The following is a 26,759-nucleotide window of genomic DNA, read 5'->3' on the forward strand; positions in this document are numbered from 1 at the left end:
GTTGCCTGTGACATCGTCGGAGGCAGCACCCCTCTTTCCCTTGCCTCATTGAACATCCTCAACAACACTGGCCCCAATATCCCCGAGATCTTTCTATAAAACTCCACTGGGTACCCGTCCGGACCCGGGGCCTTATCCGCCTGCATGACCTTCAAGCCCTCCACCATCTCCTCCAGCCCAATTGGGGCCCCCAGCCCTTCTACCCGCTCCCCGTCCACCATTGTGAAATTCAGCCCCTCCAAGAAGTGCCTCATCCCCTCCGGCCCCGTAGGGGGTTCCGACCTGTACAGTCTGCTGTAGAAATCCCTAAATGCCTTATTCACTCCTCCCAAATCACCAACCAGGTTCCCTTCACCGTCCTTTACTTTCCCTATCTCCCTAGCTGCCTCCTTCTTCCTAAGCTGCTGTGCAAGCATTCTGCTGGCCTTCTCTCCATGTTCTCAGCTGCTCCACCGCCCTCCCTGTGATCAAGCTAAACTCCGCCTGCAACCTCTGCCGTTCCCTTAAAAGCCCTGCCTCTGGGGTCTCCGCATACCTCCTATCAATCTGTAATATCTCCTTTGCCAGTCGGTCCAGCTCTGCCCTGTCAACCTTCTCCCTATGAGCACGGATCGAGATCAGCTCCCCCCTGACCACCGCCTTCAGTGCTTCCCAAACCACCGCTGCTGAAATTTCCCCCGTGCCATTGACCTGCAGGTAGCTCTGAATGCTTTTCCTTAACCACTCGCACACCTCTTCATCCGCCAAAAGTCCCACATCCAACCTCAATTGCGGGCGCTGGTTAACGTCTTTGCTAACCTGTAGGTCAACCCAGTGCAGTGCATGGTCTGAGATTGTAATCGCCGAATACCCCGTGTCCACCACCCCAGCCAGAAAGGCCCTGCTCAAAATAAAGAAATCAATCCGGGAGTGCACTTTATGCACTTGTGAGTAGAAGAACTCCTTCACCCTCGGCTGCTCAAATCTGCATGGATCCCCCCCACCCACCCCCATCAGCTCCATTAACCCTCTTAGTTTCTTAGCCATTGCTGGCACCCTGCCCATTTTCGAGCTTGACCGATCTAAGCAAGGGTCCGTAACTATTGAAGTCCCCTCCCATGACCAACCTGTGCGAGTCCAGGTCCTGTATCTTTTCCAGCATCCTCCTAATAAACTCCACATCATCTCAATTTGGCGCATATACATTAACTAATACCACCTGTATCCCTTCTAGCTTTCCACTGACCATGATGTACCGACCTCCCACGTCCGAGACTATTCTACCCGCCTCAAACACCACCCGCTTATTGATCAGGATCGCGACCCCTCTCGTCTTTGAATCTAGTCCCGAATGAAACACCTGGCTGACCCAGCCTTTCCTCAGTCTAACCTGGTCCATTACCTTAAGGTGCATCTCCTGCAACATTACCACGTCCGCGTTCAATTTCCAGGATGCGCGAACGCACGTGCCCTTTTGACCGGCCCATTTAACCCTTGAACATTCCAGGTGATCAGCCTAGTCGGGGGCTCATTGCCCCCCGCCGATCAGCCATCACCTTTTTTAGGCCTTTTTTAGCCCATGTTCTGCGCCTCCACCGGCCTACCCCCAGGCAGCCCCCGACCTCCTCTCTGTCCCTCAGCTCAAGTCCCTCCCTCGTCAGCAGAACATTCACCCCCCCCTAGCAACAACAACCTGTAGCGCAGGCCCTTTCCTAAACCAAACATATGCACACACCCCACTGCACTTCCGAGAACTAGCTCACCCAGTTAGCTTGGTGGCCCCCATCCCCGGCGCCAGATTGTCTCCCAGCTATTGTTCTTCCCCCCCCCCCCCCCCCCCCCCCCCCCCCCACCACCACTCATACAAACAAACTCCAACATCAAACAATCCCCACACAATTGCCCAACAGAAAAACACTCAGATCAAAACAAGCACCATTTCCCAAGGGGGGGGGTCTCACATTCGCAGCTTCCTCGCGAGTGCTCCGTGAGCCCTATCCACCTCCAAGGGCCAGATGTATGCCTATGCCCCAGCGTCCGTTCCTTCGGACCCCTCCGGGAGCCCAACAATTCTTAGGCTCTGCCTGCGGGACCTACTCTCTAGGTCCTCCACCTTCTCCAGAAGCTTCTTCTGCTGGTGCCTCAGCATCCCCACCTCCAGCTCCACCGCAGTCTAATGCTCCTCCTGCTCAGCCAGCGCCTTCTCCACCTTCTGGATCGCCCGATCCTGGGCGTCCAATCTAAGCTCCAACCGCTCAATCGACTTTTTATCGGCTCCAAGCAACCCCGTTTCTGCGTAGCAAAGCCTTCCTGAATGACTTGCATCAGCTGCTCTTTAGACTACTGGGTCGACAAACCAGAGGTCCGATCCTCCGCCATGCTGTCTCCTGTTGTAACTACAGCCCAAGTCTTCTCTATCTTTTGTTTCTGCCCTTACGAACACTTCTAGTCCTTTTCTCCATTCACCAAAGTGGGAATTCAGTCGAGAATTGGCCCTAACATCCGTTTTACAATTCAAGTCCGTTAAAAAATAGAGGGAAAAGATCCAAAAGTCCGACCAGAGCAGGAGCCACCAAATGTGCGACTTACTCCTTCATAGCCGCCACCGGCAGTTGATAACATCGAGGCTTGGGTACAACACTTATGCCACTCAATGGCAGGAATCATTTTCAACAAACAAGGAGTCTAACCACTGTCCTTTCATGTTCAATGGTATTAGCATTGACGAGTCTCCTACCAATCATTCAACATCCTGAAGGGTTGCCGTTGATCAGAAACTCGATGAACTGAACAAGTTCTATGCCCGCTTTGAACAGTCAGCCAATACATCAGTGCCACCTGCCCCAACAGCCTTGGACACACCCCACTTCTCCGCTCCGAGGTCCCTACCTGCTTCAAGAAGACCACCATAATACCAGTACCAAAGAAGAACAACGTAGCGTGCCTCAACGACTACCGATTGGTGGCCCTGACGTCTGTTTTCATGAAATGCTTTGAGCGGCTAGTCATGAGACGGATCAACGCCAGCCTCCCAGATGGTCTCGATCCATTGCAGTTTGCTGATCATGGCAACCGATCCACAGCAGATGTTATCTCTCTGGCGCTGCAATCAACTCTCGAACATCTCGACAACAAGGACACCTACGTCAGACTGCTGTTCATAGACTACAGCTCCGCCTTCAACAACATTATCCCAACAAGACTAATAACCAAACTCTGCAACCTTAGACTTGGCCCCTCCCTTGGATCCTTGACATTCTCAACAACAGACCGCAATAGAATAGAACAGTACAGCACAGAACAGGCCCTTCGGCCCTCAATGTTGTGCCGAGCAATGATCACCCTACTTAAACCCACGTAACCCGTATACCCGTAACCCAACAATCCCCCCATTAACCTTACACTACGGGCAATTTTAGCATGGCCAATCCACCTAACCCGCACATCTTTGGACTGTGGGAGGAAACCGGAGCACCCGGAGGAAACCCACGCACACACGGGGAGGACGTGCAGACTCCACACAGACAGTGACCCAGCCGGGAATCGAACCTGGGACCCTGGAGCTGTGAAGCATTGATGCTAACCACCATGCTACCGTGAGGCAATCTGTCAGGATAGGTAACAACACCACCTCCACAATAGTCCTCAACACAGGGGCCCTGCAAGGATGTGTGCTCAGTCCTCTACTGTCCGACCTATACACAAATGACTGTGTAGCAAGATTCAACTCCAATTCAATCTATAAGTTTGCAGATGTTGCGACTGTGGTGGGTTGTATCTCAAACAACAACGAATCAGACTACAGAAGGGAAATAGATCACGTGGTTGCCTGGTGTATCGAAAACAACTACTCTCTAAATGTTGGAAAGACCAAGGAACTGATCATCGACTTCAGGAAGCGTAGCACGACCCCCCCCCCCCCCCCCCCCCTCCCTGCCCCCGGTCTACATCAATGGCTCCGAAGTAGAGATGGTCGATAGCTTTAAGTTCCTGGGGGCCACCATCACCAAAAGTCTGAAATGGTCCTCTCTCATTGATCCGTCAACAACGTCTCTACTTCCTATGGAAGTTTTTTTTTTTTTCTTTTTTTTTTAAATTTAGATTACCCAATTATTTTTTCCAATTAAGGGGCAATTTAACATGGCCAATCCACCTACTCTGCACATTTTTGGGTTGTGGGGGCGAAACCCACGCAGACACGGGGAGAATGTGCAAACTCCACACGGACAGTGACCCAGAGCCGGGATCGAACCTGGGACCTCAGCGCCGTGAGGCGGTTGTGCTAACCACTAGGCCACCGTGCTGCCCTTTTCCTATGGAAGTTAAAGAAATTTGGCATGTCTGCATCGACTCTCATAACCTTCTACAGATGTGCCATAGAGAGCATCCTATCCGGCTGCATTACAGCTTGGTATGGCAACTGTTCGGCCCAAGATCACAAGAAACTGCAGAGTGTGGTGAACTCAGTCCAACGCCTCACACAAGCTTGGCATCCTCCCATTGATTTTGTATACATCTCCTGCTGCCTCAGAAAGGCAGACAGCATTGTCAGAGACCCCTCACACCCAGGCTTTGCCCTCTTCCAGACCCTTCCATCAGGCAGAAGATACAGAAGTCTGAAGACCCACACGTCCAGACATAGGAACAGCTTCTTCCCCACAGCTACTAGACTCTTCAACGACTCTCCCTTGGACTGATCTGTTCCCTGTAAGAACACTATTCACAACCCCCTATGCTGCTCTTGTTTGGCCTTTGTTCCGCACTGTAACCAATCACTATTTGTTGATATATCATTGTCAGTGTACTCTGTCGATTATTCGTTTGACTACTATATACGTACCGTGTACGTTCCCTTGGCCGCAGAAAAATATTTTTCACTGTACTTGGGTACATGTGACAATAAATATCAATCAGTATCAATCACTTAACTGGATCAGCCACATTAATACTGTGGAGACTGAAGCATGGTCAGGAGCTAGGTATTCTTCTGAGGTAACACCTGTTCTGACTCCCCGAAGCTTTTTTAAGTTAGGATTCTGGGGGGGACCACCAGTGACGGCTGTGTGGTAAGCAGTGTTACACGTGGTGGTTCCTGATATAGTTTTTAGCCCTTACTGCCCAGTTTATTGGCGATTTATTTTGGAGGAAATTGGTGTAGTTTGATGGAATGAGATCCCTTCGCTCGAGTAATATCTGGTAAACGTAGCACAAAGTATAAGTCGGGCAAGGGATTGTCCTCGGACTCAAAAGTTCCTTGAGCCTCAAGTGGAAACATGGCAGCAGCTTCTGATGAGTCTGGTGGCCCCCTCAGTGGACGACTGAGACATTGGTTAGCTTCTTGACCGACGAATTTAAGAAGCAGTCACAGGCGGCTGCTGAGGATCTGGAAAAGGCAATGGAGGTGTTTCACCCCAATACGGGCGGCCATGAACAAGATGGACCGGTGGATAGAGGTACAAGGGGCAACGATACAGAAGTTGGAGGTAATGCTTCCTGACCATAGGGATCGGATTGTCTCTCTGGAGGCAGAGATGGCAGTGCTGGCTGAGGAGCATAGAATGCTAAAAGCCAAGTTTGACTATCTGGAGATCCACTCCAGATGGCAAAATTTGAGGATCATCGGGCTGTTGGAGGGCTCCAACTCCACGGACTATATGTCCAAGATGTTCGGAAAGTTGATGGGGGAGGGGGTTTGAGTGTCTTGTTGACCTCTCCTGAGTTGAACCGGGCCCATAGATCGCTGAGGCAGAAGCGCAGATCTGGGGAGACACCATGGGCAACCGTTTTAAGGTTTCATCTGTACCTGGATAAAGAGTGGGTCCTAAGGTGGACAAAGGGCTATCAAGACTGTTAATGAGGACGGTGTGGTGGCGCAAGTGGTCACCACGGTTGTCTCACTGCGCCGAGGTCCCAGGTTCGATCCCGGCCCCGGGTCTCTCTCCTTGTGGCGTTTGTACATTCTCCCCGTGTTTGCGTGGGTTTCGCCCCCACAACCCATAACGATGTGCAGGGTGGGTGAATTAGCCATGCTAAATTGCCCCTTAATTGGAAAAATGAATTGGATACTCTAAATTTAAAAAAAAAAAAGACTTGGGCGGGCCATGCCATCAGAATATACCAAGGTGTTCGGTCAGAGCAAAGTTGTGGTTTGTATTGCACTGTTGGAGTTTTTTGTCTGTGTGGGGGGGGCAATGACTTTTGTTATTCTGTTAGTTTGTTTGGTCTGCAGGGTGGGCTGGGAGGGGGATTGGTGAGGGGTGGACTGCTTTTGACTGGATTTGTCTTTTGTTTTTGGACTGGCTTTATGGGGATGTGGCGGCCATCTTGGTTGGGCCCAAGCTGGGGCACTGCTGGATTGCCTCACAGGGAATATGGCTGATCCTGGGTTGGGTGGGGGGGGGGGGGGGGGGGGGGGGGGGGGGGGACGGCGGTTCCCGGTCCAGTTGATAACTTGGAATGTAAGGGGTTTAAATGACCCAGTAAAATGGTCCCAGGTGTTTGCATACTTGAGACGTTTGAAGGTGGATGTGATTTTTTTGTTTTACAGACTACTTTGAGAATTGAGGCTCAAACAAACAATGTTGCGGAAGGGATGGATGAGCCAAGTATATCATACAGGTTTTTATTGTAGGACATTGGGGGCTGCTGTGTGGATTAATAAGAGGGTGGATTTCTCTGCGAGTAATAAATTGGCAGATCCAGGTGCGAGGAAAGTAATCATCAGTGGATCCTTGGCGGACACGCAGTTGGTGTTGGTCAATGTGTATGCATTGAACTGGTGACCTGGGATGGTACTGCATCCATTAATGCTTGGCCTGTCCCAGATCTTGATTCACATCAGCTAATTGGGGGGGGGGGGGGGCCGACAGACTTCAATTTAGTTTTGGATCCTAGATTGGATAGGTCGAGTCACAAATCTCTCAATCCCATCAGGGGTGACGATGGAGTTATTGGTGTTCATGGAACAGGTTGGGGGGGGGGGGGGTGGGCGGGGGCAGACTTGTTCCTGAGGGATAAAGAGTTCTTTGTTCCTCATGTCTATCGGGTCTCCTCCCTGATTGACAGAGGGGAGCCAGAAGGGAGGGAAGAGGAGGGAAAACAAACTGGGGGGTGAGCGCAGGAAACGACAACGACCACAACCAGTACAGCAAGGCGAAAGAGAGAAAGAAAGAACAGGAAGAAGGAACGACAAATGGCCGAAGCTGAGGCAAATGGACAAAATGACCGAGATGCAAGTAACATCAGGAGCACCACCCAGGTGCCCCTTCCACCCAGGCTTGTTTTGTATTTTTTTTAAAAGAGAAGAGTGGGGGAGAGAGCCCCCCTTTTCTGCTATATGTTGTGAAATTTGTCTTTTTTCTTTTTTTTTATATACTTCCTCTGGGTTTTTTTTCTCTGTGTGTAAATATATCATGTATAAAACTCAATAAAAACATTTTTTTAAAAAGCAATAGCTGTTTGAATGTTTATAGTAAATTTATCTGCTGAGCAATCCTGTAATATATCGTCAAATAAATTAAACCTACATTTAGTTAACATGTTCTGTGTAAGATTTGTAATTTTGTATGAAGCAAACATTGAAACATGACAGCCACCAACACAATGTGGTTTAGTATCTACCATCTGTAACTTACCAAGACTTTCAACAGTACCTCCCAAATATTTTTGGAGTTATAGGGGAACTAAGGGTCTAGTGAGAATGAAAAACTTAAAGTAAATAGTATTAGATTGAGTACTCTAGGCCTACGCTTCCCAAAGTTGAGAATAATGAAGCGATCACATTGAAAATTACAATATTCTCAAAGAGTTTGCCAGGGTAGATTCAGGGAGATTGGGAAGTCTAGAAATAATATTAATAATCACTTATTGTCACAAGTAGGCTTCAATGAAGTTACTATGAAAAGCCCCTAGTCATCACATTCCGGCACCTGTTCTGGGAGGCTTGTACAGGAATTGAACCCACGCTGCTGGCCTTGTTCTGCATTACAAGCCAGCTGTTTAGCCCACTGTGCTAAACTAACCCCAACTAGTTTTCAATCTTAAAATATGGGGACAATCATTTACAGTTGATGAGCCATTTCTTGTGAATCTTTGGCATTCTCGACCTCGGAGAACATTAGAGTTATATTCAAGACCAAAACTGATAGATTATTAGATACTAAGGGATCCGTGGGATAATTGGAAACTGCTGGAAGGTGGAGTTGAGGTAGGAGATCAGCGACAATCTCATTGAATGTCAGGAAATCGGGGAACTGAATTGTCTATTCCTGTTTGCTCTTATATTCAAACCTGTGAACTCTACTACCTAGAAGGACAAGGCCAGCAGGTGAATAGGAACGCCACTATCTCTAAATGAAATGAGGATATCCCTTCATTGAATGACCTGAATTATGGCCACCATCCTGATTGGGCATTATCGCCATGCCTTAAACAAGGCTGGGTCAAAATCCTGAAATTATGTCCCTGACAGCACTGTCTGAGTACCTTCACCACTGCAGCAGTTCAAGCAGGCAATGTAATATCTACTTAAAGACACGGACATATGGCTAGGAAATAAATACTGGCTTTGCCAGTGATGCCCATTTCCCATAACTAAAAGTAGAAACAAAAGTAACTCCAGCTCATTTGCAAGAGCGCAGCTTGGAGCAGATCAGTGACACCCGATAAGTCAACAGGGTCTGCTAGGACTGATTGTGATTTCATGTCCCATTAAAGCGACTATTCTCTCAATGGAAGACATCCTCAAAATGTACTGCAATATCAATCGACAAATGTTTGAGCTGTACTTCTCTGTCCTCTGAGATATTGAGAAGTGTGCCTGTGGGATTACCAATTTCTCACATGTTTACTGCTCACTCAGTGACACTTTTTCGACATCTTTATCCAGATGAGCAAAACTTGAAGAACACTGAAATCTCTGCCACCATGCTTGCTCCCATCCATTTGACCATTGGGAAATACCATGTAATGTTTCAACTAACAGTATATCAGCACCCACAAAGTGCTCATTTCTGCACTGAAATGTTGCCACAGTCCCGAAAGACATCCTATTAGGTAATTTGGACATTCTGAATTCTCCCTCTGTGTACCCTATCAGGCGCCGGAATGTGGCGACTAGGGGCTTTTGACAGTAATTTCATTGCAGTGTTAATGTAAACCTACTTGTGACAATAAAGATTATTATTATTATTTTAAAGGACCATAGGCTGCTCGCCCCTTTATGAACGAGAGCTGACTGGTGGTGATTTAACCTGAGGGTCACCACACCTCATGCAAGGGTCAAGGTTGAGAAGGCAGAGCCTCCATGAATAACTTAAGCCGGTACAGGAATTGAACCCACACTTTTACGTTGTTCTGTTTCACGAACCAGCCATCCTGCCTGCTAAGCTGATCGACCCCCATTTCTGTACCCATTTCTGGATCACATGTTCTGTAATGGTAGACCCCAGAAGTTCATTCATCTTGTGAGCAAGGAGCAGGAGTAGACCATTCAGCCACTTGAGGCTGCCCCATCCTTTAATAAGATCGTGGCTGATCTGATCGTATTCTGAAACCTGCATTCCGTCTACCTACCGATAATCTATGCCTTGCTTACAAAGAATTTATCCACCTCTGCCTTAAAAATATTCAGACTCCCTTCAGTTCCAAAGATTCTTCAAAGGTTGCTCTTCGTGTGATAGCCTGGAGAAGATTGAAATAAAGGATATGATTTAGTCATGGAAATGCACAAAGGCTGAAATGGACATGATTAAGATGATCATGTTTCATGCGCTGAATTTATATCAAGATTACTTGGGTTCTGATGAAAGGTTACCAGACTTCAAAAATTAACTTTTTCTCTCTGCACAGATGCTACCAGACTTCTAGCATTGCCATAATTTTCTGTTTTTATTTCAAGAAGACTTGGGCTTGTGGGAGATTTGAGTCAGACTAGTTTTTTTTTAAATACTTTAGTCAAGGCATTTTCAAATAAATACAGAAAAAGAGAGACAACTGCAACATCAACACACAAACAATAATGACATCTTATCCTCTCACATCTCCTACCCGAGCCCATTCCCACTGTCCCCCTTTTCGCTTATAAACCCCCCCCCCCCCGTTGACGTTTTCATAGAATTCATAGAATTTACAGTGCAGAAGGAGGCCATTCAGCCCATCGAGTCTGCACCGGCCCTTGGAAAGAGCACCCTACTCAAGGTCAACAACTCCACCCTATCCCCATAACCCAGTAACCCCACCCAACACTAAGGGCAATTTTGGACACTAAGGGCAATTTATCATGGCCAATCCACCTAACCTGCACATCTTTGGACTGTGGGAGGAAACCGGAGCACCCGGAGGAAACCCACGCACACACGGGGAGGTTGTGCAGACTCCGCACAGACAGTGACCCAAGCCGGAATCGATCCTGGAGCTATGAAGCGATTGTGCTATCCACAATGCTACCGTGCTGCCCACTACCTTACCGCTCCTTTTTTGTAAAATATTTTATTAAGGCATATGAGATTTTATAACAATAACAGTAAACCATATACAAAGTTATAAACATAGTGCAAAGACCCTCTATCTCCCTCACAGTTCTCACCTTCCTAGAACAGTAATCTAGACTAACCCCCTCCCCCCTCTGCTGACAGTTAATTTTCTCTAAAGAAGTCGACAAACGGCTGCCACCTCCGGGCGAACTCTAGCATTGACCCCCTTAGGGCGAACTTGATTTTCTCAAGACTGGGGAAGCCAGCCATGTCATTGACCCAGGTCTCTGATTTTGGGGACTTCAAGTCCCTCCAAGCTAACAGTATCTATCTCCGGGCTACCAAGGAGGCAACGGCCAAGGTGTCGGCCTTTCTCGCCCCTCGGACTCCTGGGTCCTCTGACACTCCGAAAATCGCCACCTCTGGACTTGGTGCCACCCTTGTTTTTAACACCGTGGACATGGCATCTGCAAGCCCCTGCCAGAATCCCCTAAGCTTCGAACATGCCTAAAACATGTGAACATGGTTCGCTGGCCTTCCAGCACACCTTGCACACCTGTCTTCTCTCCCAAAAAACTTGCTCATCCGGTCCACCATCATGTGTGCCCGGTATACGACCTTAAATTGTATCAGGCTGAGCCTGGCGCAAGGCGTGGACGTGTTGACCCTGCTTAACGCATCCGCCCAGAGACCTGCCTCTATCTCTCCCCCTAACATCCACTCATTAATGCTTTAGCTCCTCTGTTTGCATTTCCTCTGACTCCATGAGTTCTTCATAGATATCTGAGACTTTGCCCTCTCCCACCCATGCTCTAGAAATTACCCTATCTTGTATCCCACGTGGCGGTAGGAGCGGGAAGGTTGGAATCTGCCTTTGCAAGAACTCCCGAATCTGTAGATACCTAAACCCATTCCCTCCCGTCAACCCAAACTTCTCCTCTAAACCTCTCAAATCGGGGAAGCTCCCATCTATAAACAAATCTCCCATCCTCCCGATCCCAACTATCTGCCATCCCCGAAACCCTCCAACCAGTCTCCCTGGGGCAAACCGATGGTTGCTACAGGTTGGAGCCCAAACTGATGCTGCCTCTGTTCTAACATGTTTCCTCCACTGCCACCAGACTCTCAGGGCCGCCACTACCACTAGGCTTGTGGAGTACCGGGCTAGCGAGAACGGCAGAGGTGCCATGATCACTGCCCCTAAACTCGTGTCCTTACAAGATGCTGCATCTACTCGCTCCCACACTGACCCTTCCCCCACTACCCACTTCCTAATCATGGCTCTATTTGCCGCCCAGTAATAGTTGCCAAAGTTCGGCAGCGCCAGCCCACCCTCCCCCCTGGCCATGCTCCAGCATCACCTTCTTCACTCGCGGGGTTTTACCCGCCCAAACAAAACCGGAGATCATCTTATTTACCTGCTTGAAGAAGGTCTTTAGGATAAAGACGGGGAGGCACTGAAAAACAAACAGGAATGTCGGGAGGACCGTCATTTTCACTGTCTGTACCCTCTCCACCAGTGATAACTGGAGCATATCCCACCTTCGGAAGTCCTCTTTCATTTGATCCACCGGGTCGGGTCAAGTTTAGTTCATGTAACAGCCCCCAGTCTCGTGCCACCTGGATCCCTAAATAACAGAAGCTACCTCCCTGAACGGCAGCTCTCCCAGTCTCCTCTCCTGCCCTCTTACCTGGATCGCAAACATCTCGTTTTCCCCCATGTTCGATTTGTACCCGGAAAAATGGCCAAATTACCCTAAAATCCTCATGATCTCTCCCATCCCCTCTAACGGGTCAGAAACATACAGGAGCAGGTCGCCGGCATATAGCGAGACCCTGTATTTCACCCACCCTGGACCAGCCCCTGGAAGCTCTTAACGCCATAGCCAGTGGCTCAATGGCAGGAGCGAACAGCAACAGAGAGTGGGGGCACCCCAGCCTAGGTCCCCCGGTGGAGTCTAAAATAGCCCGACGTCAGCCGGTTTGTACCAACATTCACCTCTGGTGCCTGGTACAGCAGCCTAACCCAGTCGATGAAACCACGACAATACCCAAACTGCCCCAACACCTCCCACAGATGGTTCCATTACACCCGGTCAAAGACCTTTGCGCCATTACGACCACTACCTCCACCTCCATTCCCTCTGGGGGCATCATGATTACATTAATGTTGGCAGTTAGCTGCCTGCCCTTAACAAACCCCGTCTGGTCTTCCCCTATCACCCCGGGACACAGTCTTCTATCCTTGAGGACAAGATTTTAGCTAACAGTTTGCATCAACATTCAACAGGGACATCGGCCTGTAAGACTCCATAGCTCAGGGTCCTTCTCCCGCTTCAGGATCAACGAGATCGAGGCCTGTGACATTGTCGGGGGAAGAACACCGCACTCCCTTGCCTCATTAAATGTCCTCGCCAACAGTTTGCCCAGCATCTCCGAGAACTTTTAATAAAATTCCACTGGGTAACCATCTGGTCCCGGGGCCTTGCCCAACTACATGGCCTCCAGTCCACCTGCTATTTCTTCAATCCCAATCGGGGCTCCCAGCCCTTCCACCAACCCTTCGTCCACCTTCGGGAACTCTAGCCCTCCCAAAAATTGCCTTATTCCTTCCACTCCAGCTGGGGTTTCCGACTTGTATAGCCTGCTGTAAAACTCCTTAAACACCCCGTTGACCCCTGCTGGGTCCAAGATTGTGTTCCCTCCTCTGTCCTTCAGTCTACCTATCTACCTCGCTGCCCTCCTTTTCCTGAGCTGGTGCACCAGTATTCTACTAGCCTTCTCTCCGTACTCGTATATCGCCCCCTCGCCTTTCTCAACGGCTCCACCGCCTTCCCCGTAGATAGCGAGCCAAATTCCACCTGTAGCCTTCCTTGTTCCTTCAGTAATCCTGCCTCCGCGACCTCCACGTACCTCCTGTCTACTTAAAGTATTTCCCTAACCAACCTATCCGCCTCTGTCCTCTCTTCCTTCTCCCTATGGGCCTGAATTGAAATCAGCTCCCCTCTGACCACTGCCTTCAGTGCGTCCAAAACCATTGCTGCTGAGACCTCGCCCCTATCGTTAATCTCCAGGTAATTCTGGATGGATTCCTTTACCCGCCCACACACCACCTTGTCCGCTAACAGTCCTACATCCAATATTCATTGCGGGCGCTGACCACCCTCCTTGCTCACCTGTATGTCCACCCAATGTGTGGCATGGTCCGACATAGCAATCGCCGAATACTGTGTCAGCCACCCCCGCCAGTAAAGCCCTGTTCAAAATAAAAAAGTCGATCCGGGAGTATACTTTATGTACATGTGAGAAGAAGGAGAACTCCTTCGCTCTTGGCCGTCCAAACCTCCATGGGTCTTTCTCTCTCCCCCCCCAACGGCTCCGTGAACACCTTTAGTTCCTTTGCCGGCACTCTGCCTGTCCTTGAACTCGACCGGTCCAGCCTTGGGTCAATGACCGTATTGAAGTGCCCCCCCCCCCCCCCCCCCCCCCCCCATTGATCAGCTTGTGTGAATCCAGATCCAGGCTCTTCCCTAACATTTGTCTTACAAATTCCACATCATCCCAGTTTGGTGCGTAGACATTCACAAGCCCCACCGGCAACCCTTCCTGCTTCCCGCTCACCATGATATATCTACCCCCCACATTCGCAACTATTCTCCCCGCCTCAAATGACACTTGCTTATTAACCAGGATCGCGACCCCTCTAGTCTTAGAATCCAGCCCCGAGTGAAATACCTGCCTGACCCATCCTTTCCTCAATGTGGTCTGATCATTTACCCTCAGGTGTGTCTCCTGTAGCATTACCACATCCGCCTTCAATCCCCTCAAATGTGCGAACACTCGAGCCCTCTTAACTGGCCCATTCAGCCCTCTGATGTTCCACGTGATCAGCCTGGTTGGGAGGGTGGCTTCTCACCCCTTCCCTGCCGATCAACCATCCCCCTTCTTAGGCCAGCCTCCAGACCTCCCATTTATTTCCAAGCAACAGTCCCTCCCCTGTCAGCAGAGCATCCCCCCCGTTAGCAGCACATAAATGCAAGCACCTTCAACAAACAAAACATCCGCTCACCCACCCACTGCGCTTCCGTGAGCCAGCCTGCCCAGCTGGCTTGGTGACTCCTCCCCCGCCCCCCCCCCATGTGCCAGACATCTTGCCACCTATTGTCCCCTCCCCCCAACAGACCAAAAACACGATACAAAAGGCATTTCTCATGCAGTGCAAAAGTAAGATCAATGTTACCAGAGTCCCAACAGCAAAGGTCAGTCACCTCGGTCTCTATCTGGACCTTTGCTTTTCACAAAGTCCATTGCTTCATCCGGCGACTCAGAGTAAAATTGCCGCCTTTCATAGGTGACCCATAAACGAGCTGGGTAATGTAGACCAAACTTCACCTTCCTCTTGAAAAGGGTCAATTTCACTCGGTTGAATCCAGCTCTTTTGGCCAGGTCCGCACCCAGACCTTGGTAGACGCGCAGAATTTTATTCTCCCACTTACAGCTCCGTGTCTGCTTGGCCCAATGCAAAATCTGTTCCTTATTCAGGAATCTGCATTCGTACCACCATCGCCCTCGTTCAGTCACCCGCGGCAACCAAGCAAGCGTTCTGTGTACTCTGTCCACTTCCAGGGGTCTAGAAAATTACCCCTCACCCATTAACGTCTCAAGCATATTTGCCACATAAGCCCTTGCGTCTGTCCCTCACATCCCTCAGGGAGGCTAACGATCCTCCAGTTCTGCTAGCGGGACCTTTTCTCTAGGTCCTCCACCTTGTCTTGCAGCCTTTTCTGCTGCTCTTTCATCGGCCCCATCTGTGCCTCCAGCGCAGTTAGGTGTTCCTCATGTTCAGCCACTGTTTCCTCCACCTTCTGGACCGCCCGATCTTGGGCCTCCAGTCTCTGCTCCACCCGAGTGATCGTCTCCTTGGTCGGGTCCAGGCATTCCTTTTTTTTTTGCTTGGCAAAGCCCTCCCAAATAAACTCTACCAGCTGGTCCGGTATCCACTGGGCCGCCGAGCCAGTACTTTGCAGATCTGCCATGCTTTCCTTTGCTGCAGAATCTACACGTGCCTGCTCGATTCAGTTCTTCCTTCCCTTACATCCACTTCTGTACCATGTCTCCATATACTGGGTGGGATTCCTCCTCACAGTCTCATCCACCACCGACCCCTCAAACAATTTCCGATAAAAGTCGGGGGAGAAAAGGTCCAAAAAGTCCGTCAAGAGCAGGAGCCACCAAATGTGCAACCTACTCCCTCATGGCCGCCACCGGAAGTCGTCAGAGAGATTAGTTTGGTCACCTACAGCATTACTAGTCTCTCCAACCCCAATGCTAAGGAAGGCTGATCGATCAATTCTCTCTAAAAGCTCCTGCTCTTCATCTGCGAGCTTGACGGTCGGTGGGGGTCTGCCTTCTGTCCTCTTCTGCAACAAGTGGTAACAACAGACCTATGATTATCTATAAGACATGGGACATCTGATCGATGAAGTATATTTGGTGAAGGTGACTATCGGGTAGATGTATTACACATGTCAGTGGTATGCACTTGAGACTATGTGCTGAGAATTGGGTGAACTGACTGTGGTAGGATACCCAAGACCAGGGGTGGATGGAGGAAGGTAGAGGAAGCATTGAACTGCAATAATGCGTGTCTTAAAAGTGTGTGTGTGAGTGATACGATTGACAAGAGTGGAAGGGGTGTGGGATTAAGTCAGCAGTGTATTTTCAAACTTTTGTCCGTGGACTCACTTTTGCCAGACGGCCGACCATCATGACACGCGCCATGTTTGGTTACCTTTAATACAAAAGGGAGGCCTGCTTGGTCCTCACGATCTCACTTTCAGCAGATTCAAAGGAGGAGATGGAAGTGCACATGTATATCAGGTGCAAACTTCAGCCAGTTTCTTTGTGCCGTCTTCACCTTTATGAAAACAGAAAATCCAATCTCACATGCAGGTCATCGTGAAGGGCAATAATAACAAATACTTTGTTTGCACTGGATACTCCTGAGGAGATGCTACTCCAGAATGCTTCATGGGTTTTTGGTGTATTTTCAATGTGGTATCACAGGTCAGCTACAGCAGCCTAGTCTTTTAATTTGGAGTCAGCTCTAAGTTAATAACTGACTCTGGGGTCTCAACCTCAAAAGGAATTTTTCCCCCACCATTTCTCTTTCAAAATCTGAAACTTCCCTCATTTGCCAGTAATTCCTTGCATACTGTAACACTCAAGTATTTGGATCCTTATTTGCCCTGGCACAACTGCCAAAACCATACCTCAAGAAATCATCTTTAAACTAATTTATTCCTGAGTTAAGCTTCTTTGTAGGCTGATAACCAGAGACCCTGGAGCTCTTTACAGCATTAGCACTGCTCTGTTTTGCCTTGGACTCTCTTGACAGCTCTTTACAATAGTTTCTGTTATGAGATCCTGTCCAGTAGGTACACTACCTATTTGAATCTCTGGCCATCTTGTACTTGGAAGAAAACGATCCACCTTCACAGTCCTCTGGCCTTGCTTGTTAGAAGCTAGAAATTTAAGCAACTCTCCTCCCTGATTTGTAGCCAAAGAGGGCGCTTGATGTCACGGCTGCCGCTTCTGGATGGAAGAAGAATGCACACAGCCTAATTTATTTTAATTTAAAATGTGGGAGCAGCCATCATTCTCAATATAAAAGCTGGTAGCGGCCATTTGGCACTTTATCAGGACCAATCGCCCTCTTGACACCGCCCACAACCCACCTGCAGGTCACAACCTACACTTTGTAAAACTGCACTACAGGTTGTAAGTGAGTGTGTAACTTTCTCACTTTTCCTAACCTGGTTAGGTGATTGAATCCACTCCCTCCTGCCGCTCACCCCTTGACCACTACCAGCATCTTTGTTTTGACAGCAGATGTCTGTTCCTCCATTTTTAAAGAAGAGCATCCCTTTCTTTGCACTTACTACAACCAACACTATATCCAGAACAGCTCATTAAGGCTTTTAACTTTCTGAATTCTATCTCACAATTTCTGCTTAACACAAAGTACAGAACTTTAAATCTCTTTCACCATTTAAGCTTATAGGTCTCCATCATGACACTCAGATGAAACAAAATTAATAAGTAAAATGATAAGGCATTGAAATCTGGTCAATCAATCCAATTTGTCTCCCAATCTTGTGCATTTGTCATCTATTAGTCCTGCATGTCCTACATTTGCACTCCTATCATAGCCAATGATTGAGGTAGATATTATTGCAATCATCCAGAATGTGCATTACTCTGAATTTCTGCAGGGGCAGAGCAACAACTCATCTGTTTTGTTGACGTTCTGGTTTGTGACCTTTCTGTATGCATGTACCATTATTTTTCCTCTATCAAATCTATTCCAATATGCACATATTTATTTTCAGCGGTGTGAATGAAGCTGCCTATAGAGAGAAGGCAGTAAATTAACAGCGACTTACAGGGCAGAATTTTACACTCTCCCAGACCAGGTTAGCAAATAGGCAGAGGATGTAAAATTGGGCATAATGCCATTGAGGCTGTTCCCAGAGCGCACACCACACCTCCCGGACAAAAAAAAAACGCAAATTCTTATGTGGCAGGGGAGGTTTCAAATTACCCACCCATGTTTAGGCCGCTGAAAGGCCATGGTTTGCACTCACCAAGCCTCCCGGCCAATCCTTGCCAGAAAAAACTCCTACTTTCCCATCTGGCTTCAGCAAAGACCTCCGTTGGAGAATGGATGCTGTCCCAAGAATGGCCACCACCCTTAGTCATGCTGCTAAGACCAGAGAGCTGCCAGCCATTTTCTTGACCAGCAGATCTCAGAGATGGCAGCAGGAGGAAGGGAACAAAATTTTCAAATTTGCTGATGGCGCAAAGCTAGGTGGGACTGTAAAGTGTGTGGAGGATGCAAGGAGAGTTCCAGGGGATTTGGACAGGGCTAAGTGAGTTGGCGAGAACATGACAGATGGAATATAATGTGAAAAAGTGTGCAGTTATCCACTTTGGTAGGAATTAGCAGAAAGGCAGCATATTTGTAAATGATGAAAGGTTGGGAAATGCTGATGTTCAAAGGGAGCTGGATGTCAATGTTCATGAGTCACTAAAAGCTAACATGGGTAAAGCAAGAAGCTGGGAAGGCAAATGGTGTGTTGGCCTTCATTGCAAGGGGATTTGAACACAGGAGTGAAGAGGGCAGCACAGTAGCACGATGGTTAGCACTGTTGCTTCACAGCTCCAGGGTCCCTGGTTCGATTCCCGACTTCGGTCACTGTCTGTGCAGAGTCTGCATGTTCCCCTGGTGTCTGTGTGGGTTTCCTCCGGATTCCTCCCACAGTCCAAAGATGTGCACGTTAGGTGGATTGGCCACGATAAGTTGTCCTTAATGTCCAAAAAGGTTCGTTTGGGTTACGGGGATATGGTGGAGGTGTGGACTTAAGTGGGGAGCTCTTTCAAAGGGCGGGTGCAGACTCAATATGCCAAATGGCCTCCTGCACTATAAATTCCATGATTCTATGTCTTGGTTCATTTTTATCGAACCTTGGTGAGACCACACCTGGAGTCTTGTGTACAGTTTTGCTCTCCTTTTCGAAGGAAGGATATATTTGCCATAGAGGGAGTGCAATGGCGGTTCACCAGACTAATCCCTGGGTAGAATTGTCTCTTGAGAAATTGAGGGAAATGGTCCTGTAGGGCCATAAGGCGCAGGAGCAGAAGTAGTCCAATCAGCCCTTCGAGTCTACTGCACGATTTAATGAGATCATGACTGATATATGACATGATAATTCTCAACTCCACTTGACCACCTAAACTCCATAATAACCCTTGATTCCCTGTCTGATTCAAAATTAAATGAAATAAAAAGCTTCTTGGGGGCCATCCCCTCGAATGGATCTAGGACATCTGTTGGGCAGTGCTGGAGAACCATTTATATGGAGCTCACCAATGACATAGTTTCCCTGGGGCGAGCAAATCAGTGGGAGGCTGGCAAGAGCGCGGCATGATTGAAATGAAATGAATGAAATGAAATCTGTCTATCTCAGTCTTGAACATACTTAACAACCCAGCCCTCTGCGGTAAATAATTCCACAGATTCAGTACCCTCTGGGAGAAGAAATTCCTCCTCATCTCTATCTTAATTGGGTGATCCCTTACTCTGTGATTATGCCTTCTGGTCCTAGGATCTTCCACCAGGGAAAATTACTTATCAGCATCTACCATTTCAAACCACCTGAAAATTCTATATGTCTCAATAAGGCCGCCTCTCATTCTTCTAAACTCATAGGCCAAACCTACTCAACCTCGCATCAGAAAATCCCTCCATATCCGGGATCAACCTAGTTAGCCTCCCCTGAACTGCACCCAATGCTAGTGTATCCTTCCTTAGATAAGGGGACCAAAACTGTTAACAGTATTCCAGGTCCGGACTAACTGTTGTCATGTATAGTTTTAACAAGACTTCCCAATTTTTGTACTACTTTCCTCTTGAAATACAGGCAAACAATGCATTTGCCTTCCCGATTACCTGCTAACTTGCATTTTAGCTTTTTGTGATTTGTAAATGAGGATCCCAAATCCCACTGTGCTGCAACCTTCTGCAGTCTTTCTCCATTTAAGTCCCATTCCTCTGGCCTGCCACTAACCTTTGTGGGGTTTTTTCTGTTTAATACTATCCTTAACTTCCCTTGATAATCATGGTTGATTTTCCCCTTCCTAGAACCCTTCTTCCTCACTGCGATATACCTTTGTTGTGAGTTATGAACACTTTTCATAAACATCTGCCATTGCTGATCAACCGTCTTTCTGCTGAACTCCTTTCCCAGTCTAAACCAGCCAACTCTGCCCAAATTCCTTTGTAATTACTTTTATTTAAGTTTAACATAGTTGTTTCTGGACTTCTGGTGGCGGCCCTGGAGTGAGTGGTCACACACAGGGCAGCTCCGGCTCGAAGGCGTTGATTTGAGCCCTTTTTACCCAAAAGTGGGGGAATTTTGATAAAGAAGTGTGGCTGAAGGTGTAGAGGAGAAGTTTCCCCTGGGTGTGGCATGTCTGCTGGTTATTGGACACGGCAGAAGGTTAAAGACCTGGTCAAGGAACTGGAGAAGACCTATGGCGCAGCACCAATGCAAAGATGGAGGAGGGGGAAGGGTTGTCACAAGTTGGAAAACTCCAGATGGAGCAGCTGATGGCGTTCATCAGAGAAGTGTTCCACCAGCAGCCAGAGTATACCTTATTGGAGCAGTTGCTGCTCCTGAATGTGGAAGGTGAGTGTAGGATTTTGGATATTTTTGGGGGGTGGCTGGGCGAGCGGAGGGGGGGAGTGCAGATGGTGAGGATTAAGGAGAAATGTGAGGAGGAGCTGGGGAGGGGAGATAGGATGTTGTGTGGAGTGAGATGTTGCGTAGGGTGAATTCGACCTCCTCGTGTGAGGATGAGTTTGATTCAGTTTAAGGTGGTGCAAATGACTGGCAAGGATGAGTGGGTTCTTCCAGGAGGTGGCAGACGACTGTGAAGTGTGGGCAAGGACCAACAAATCACGCATATATGTTCTGGGGCTGTGAAGTTGAAGAGATACTGGGAGATGGTGTTTGGGACATTATCAAAGATTGTGGTTAGAGGCCGGGCCAGACCCTGTGATGCCGATTTTTGGCGTGTCGGAAATGCCGGAGCTGATGGAGGGGAGAAAGAATGACATTATGGCCTTTGCCTCTCTCGTTGCACGGTGAAGGATTCTGCTGCAATGGCGGTCAACAACGCCACTGGGGGTGACGGCCTGGCTGAGAGACTGGTACGATTTTCTACGGCTGGAAACGACTAAGTTCAAATTGAGGGGATCATTGAGGGCTTTGAGACATCTTGGGGACTGCTCATGACCATGTTTGAGGAATTATTCGTCGAGGGTGGGGGTGAAAACTTGTGTGAACTGTGAGGTGTGGAGAATGTTCTTTGATTCATGTTTTTGTACCTTGAATATGTTTGGAATAAAATACATTTTAAATAATTCTACCTGTGTTGTTGGTGTTTACATGGAGCACAATAATGGGACTTCCCCCTCTCACTGCAGGTTCCTCACCAGCGAGAGGAGCAGATGGCCTAAAGCCTTGCACCAGGCAAGCAACACTGCTGCTTGGACTCTGACTGTTTACTGCAGAGAACAGTATCAATCCACCGAACTATACTGTCTTCTACCACTACATTTTAATGTGCTTTCCCCACGTGAATGGCTACCTGTACCGTGGTGCTGTGGGCAGTCAGCCCATCCACTCTGCATTCCTCACTCTCATCCAAACAAGCTGAAAGAATCCCAAACCCTGTTCGATAATTGCAAAAGCTGACATTCCTGCCCTCTAGGTCCCTGTACCTGTCTCAGCTGCAGACACACCCTCCTGTCCTTGACCACTTTCCAAACCATGGGACGCAATCCTAAGGGGTGTGACCACCTCTGGAACAAAGCGTTCGGGTAGCACTCCCTCTGAGCCGAAGTCCCTTGAGCCACAAAAACTGCCGTAGACCACAGAGTTTTCTAGGAGCTTCCACATGTCCAAATCTGGTATCTTTGTGTTTCAGATAATTATTTACCTATGGTGCTTTTTAGAAATTTTGTTAAATAACCCCAAGTTTAGCACTGTTTTAAACCCTGGGAAATTAGTAAAACTTACATAACAGATTCTCACCAAGCAGTTAACTCAGTTTCCTGCTGTAGAATAATGACTAATCCTAAAGGGTGAAAAATATAGAAAAAGTAAAGAGAAACAAGCATCTCCTACTCTCCACTTACCAAACTCCAAGCTTGCACTCTGATCCTTTGTGCACACCATTTAAGTAGATTATTATAGAATTATAGATTATCATAAAATTTACAGTGCAGAAGGAGGCCATTCTGCCCATTGAGTCTGCACCAGCTCCTGGAAAGAGCACCCTACCCAAGGTCAACACCTCCACCCTATCCCCATAACCCAGTAACCCCACCCAACACTAAGGGCAATTTTGGACACTAATCCACCTAACCTGCACATCTTTGGACTGTGGGAGGAAACCGGAGCACCCGGAGGAAACCCACACACACACGGGGAGGATGTGGAGATTCCGCACAGACAGTGACCCAAGCCAGAATCGAACCTGGGACCCTAGAGCTGTGAAGCAATTGTGCGATCCACAATGTTACTGTGCTGCCCTCTAAGGCTACTTACCTATAAAAAAGTGTACTACATTAATCAATGGATCCAATGTAGGAAGATGTGGTAAATCAGAGTTCAGAAATAAGTATGTATTATTACAGGAAATGGAAAAACAGACCATTACAGGAAGGGATAGAGAGTACAAATCTAACAGCAAATCAACAGATGAGACTAGAGGTTATGAAAAGAATAAAAGGATGAAACAAAAGGCTCTGTGTCTGAATGCATGAAGCATTTGAGATGGACCCCACAGTGGTTAGCACTGTTGCTTCACAGCACCAGGGTCCCAGGTTCACTTCCCGGCTTGGATCACAGTCTGTGCGGAGTCTGCATGTTCTCCCTGTCTCTGCATGGGTTTCCTCCGGGTGCTTTGGTTTTCTCCCACATGTCCCGAAATACATGCTTGTTAGGTAATTTGGACATTCTGAATTCTCCCTCTGTGTTGTTAAGTAATGGGTTAAGAGACATTGCAATTAGTTGTCTCATTTATGTTAAGTGTTCAATGATTGTCTCATTTATGTTAAGTGTTCAATGATTGACACTGATATGTAAAGGGGCTTCACGTGGACTCTGGAGCTTGTGATGATCTGTAGAGTTCTGTGCAGAGTGAGTTTGAACCATTAACGGTGTGTTGGTGAAAAAGGAGCTGAACTCTTGCCTTTTCATACCACAGCATCTAGTACATGTTAACATGTGTACCCGAACAAATGTGACGACTTGGGGATTTTCACAGTAACTTCATTGCAGTGTTAATGTGAGCAGACTTATTATTATTTGAAACAAAAAAGACGTACTGAGAGAGCACAAAGAAATGAATAAGTACAGTTTGATAGCCATTACAGAGACATGGCTGCAGAAAGGCAGGTATTGGGACTTGAATATTTGTAATAATAACCTTTTATTGTCACAAGTATGAATGTGAAAAGCCCCTAGTCACCACATTCTGGCACCTGTTCGGGTAAGCTGGTACCGGAATTGAACCCGCGCTGCTGGTCTTCTCCTGCATCACAAACCAGCTGCCTAGCACACTGAGCTACAGGTCATTTAGGAAGGACAAGAAGTGAGGGAAAGGTGGTGGGGAGGCTCTGTTATTTAATTATGATATTAGCCCAATAGGGAAGAATAACCCTAGTTCAGGGAAGCAGGATGTGGAAATGGTTTGGGTAGAGACCGTCCAAATAGTAACCACGTGGTAGGGTGGAGCATAAAGTAAGAAATAATGGGTAATTCTAAGGAAGGCACGGTGGTAGTAATGCAAGATTTTAATCTACATGCACACTGGAAAATTCAGATGAGAAAAGGTAGCATAGATGAGGAGTTCATAGAATTCTTCGGGATAGTTGCTTAGAACAGCATGTTCTGGAGCCGTAGTAGGATTATCAGAGTTCCTGTGATATGGACATCCTCCTCATTTTTTCAACTTCAAAACTCTGGAATATAATAAAGTACTGCAAAAATTGTGAACTCCAGAACTTCAAATTTAAATCAGTTTGAAGCACAGTGGTGCAAGGCATTTGATCTAACACTATGAAGAGAACTCGGTAGTGTTTGGTCAAGGCATGCAAGTTGCTCCAGGTGAGTTGCTTGAGATACTTCCTCAGTTTTGATTCGAGAAGCTCCTACACAAAGCGAATGTTCTACTTTATTGAAAAACCCGACCTAGTACAGAGTAAAGAAAACACAATCTGCTACCCAAGTTACAAACTTCTGTTTACCAAAGTTGTGTCAACTGTCTGTTTTGACATTAATTGTACAAAGACAAGTAACTTGAGTTGGTTTTGTCTATTTATTATCAAGAAGATTGGAAAAACAATATAGCCCCGTCACATTTGGAGACAAAGTCGCAGGGATGCATCACATCAGAACACTTGAGAGCTTTTGTTAAATTAAAAGTAGAAATGAAGAACCAGTGTTCATTGTTGCAGTTACTTACCTGCAATTGCGATATTTGAATATTAGAGGAATATAGAGCGGGGTATTAGCAGGCCTGGCTGCCCTGCTGTAGTAATGAATGCCTTGGTATGCGACCTGTGTCAGCCTTTGGTTCTGTGACGGTTCTATGAGTGAAAGACTGACATTTGCTACAGTGTAAAGAATGCGATCGCTGACAACGCAATATCTAACGAAGATCCATATCTGTCCTGACTAAAATCAGATCCAGTGATATGCACTCATTGCACACATAAAATCAGTACAATATGAACTGCACACACTCCGTGTGGTTTTGATATGGATACGATGCACATATATTTCTAAACTTCATTTATTGTAAAAAATTAACAGGAAAATTTAAAGTTTTCCACCCAAATTTTGGAACATAGCTAGCAAACCAAAAACAATGAGAACAATAAATATTGATTTTCAAGACTATTTTAATGTTCCTAGCCAACTATAGAAGCTATTACTTTATAACTGTAAATGTTTTTACAATATATTTGTTAACTTCCATGGTTACAGGTGAAGAGAAACTATGAAGCTCTCAAACAGAGACAAGAAGAAGAAAAAAATGTGCAGAATTCGCAAGGTAGGCCTGGTGAAGACATACAGTCTCCAAGTAAATGGGAGCGAGAGAACCAAGAAGTAACTCGTGAACTATTGAAGGTTAAAGACAGACTTATCGAGGTTGAAAGGAATGTGAGTTTTGTTTAATCTCTTCCATCTAAAACAATTTTTCAAGCAGTTGAGATGTGTTGCTTTGAAAGTTACTAAGAATTAATTTAGTTATATATTGAACAGTGATTAATGAAACCACACTTTTTATCCCTCTACTTTTCTCCCAATTTCAAAGCATATAGTTCCACGGTCAATTAATTATCACAGTGGAAAACATGAAAATTTATTTCAATTATCTCCTCACCCAAAGGTACATGAGATTTATCAGCAGGAGTGCCACTTGGTTGCAGGAAAAATAAAATTTGCGTGCTTTTTTTGAGTCTCCCAGCTGTAGTGCGCCTGAGGACATTTGGAACATCCAAGCTAATTCAACACAGTAAATGGACGAAACAAATTGGATTTAGCCCATTTGCAGGATTGGGAATTGTGATGAGCAATTACAAAATGCCGAATTGAATTGATACACTTAGCACACAAATTTTGTGCCTGCTGCTCAGCCCCATCATTGCAACGTGCATACTAAATGTGCTGTTGTCTGGCTGCAGGCTCAGAAGGGGACCCAGATTAATGTGAGGCTGGCATGAGTTAAAGACAGCCTGCTCTTCGTAAATCCAGCCTGCACCTGTTAAAGAGACAGTGGATTCTGGCTTCAGCGAAATTTGGAGCTACTTCTAAAAGTGTTTCTCACAAAAATCTTGTAAATCCACATACTTATAGCTATTCAGCTATGACAGGCACATCACCACATTCACTCACTCGCACAGTCTTCCTTCTCTTTTGCAGGATAAGATGTATAACAGAAGGGGCAGCAAAAAAAAATGGGTTCAGTCATGGCTGCATCACCTGAGCTCTTTGGAGGAAACAGTGCACCAAATTATTAGTGTGGTAGTTACTGAGTGCATTGTACTCTGTGTCACTGAAACAATCCGAGAGAATGATATGTTCATGCCTCACGCACCTCATATCAAACTTCATCCTCCTCCCCTGACTTGAAATGAAGTGCAAGCTGCAGATGGTGTGGCCATGCTCTATTTGCTTTCCATTCACAACCCTCTTCTTTCAGCCCACTGCTGCCTGACCACCCACATCAGTCTGCAGCCTGACAATGAAGGAAGAGAAGAGCAGATATTTGATGAGAAAGAATTATAACTTAATCCGACACTTGCAGCTCCTAACTCAGACACTAAGAGGCAGAATTCCAAGTCAATATTAATACACTGACTGATGTCACAGACTACCCACTCTGCTTCCGGCGCATGTATCTTTACCCTTCTAAATGAGATGATCAGCAAGGGCCATGCCGAAGTCAGCTCGTAATTTAGCTTATTGGTAGATCCTTGCTGTGTGTAAATTGGCTGCCTCACCAATTACGATATATCGTCAATACAAATATATCACCCAATCTGTGCCCCTATTGAAGTAGAATTTCACTCCCAAAGCATACAATGTTTAGTGTAAAATAGATTTTTGTAGCATAAAACCTTAGTATAAAGCTGTTAAAATTAACAACGACTTGCATTTCCTTTAATGT

The 26,759-nt window shown here is 47.0% G+C and overlaps 1 protein-coding gene across 29 annotated transcripts in view; it reads left to right on the top strand.

Annotated features, from left to right (window-relative positions):
• Nucleotides 1–26,759, top strand: part of LOC119972565 (girdin-like) — a 649,171-nt gene that overhangs the window by 404,058 nt on the left and 218,354 nt on the right. For all 29 annotated transcript variants that reach the window (XM_038809673.1, XM_038809681.1, XM_038809689.1 and 26 more), the window contains exon 18: nucleotides 25,073–25,249. In XM_038809673.1, the coding sequence (XP_038665601.1) occupies nucleotides 25,073–25,249 (177 nt within the window). The remainder of the gene's footprint in view (nucleotides 1–25,072; nucleotides 25,250–26,759) is intronic.

The sequence above is a fragment of the Scyliorhinus canicula genome, chromosome 1 (assembly GCF_902713615.1).
Source record: "Scyliorhinus canicula chromosome 1, sScyCan1.1, whole genome shotgun sequence".
Classification (NCBI taxonomy): domain Eukaryota; kingdom Metazoa; phylum Chordata; class Chondrichthyes; order Carcharhiniformes; family Scyliorhinidae; genus Scyliorhinus; species Scyliorhinus canicula.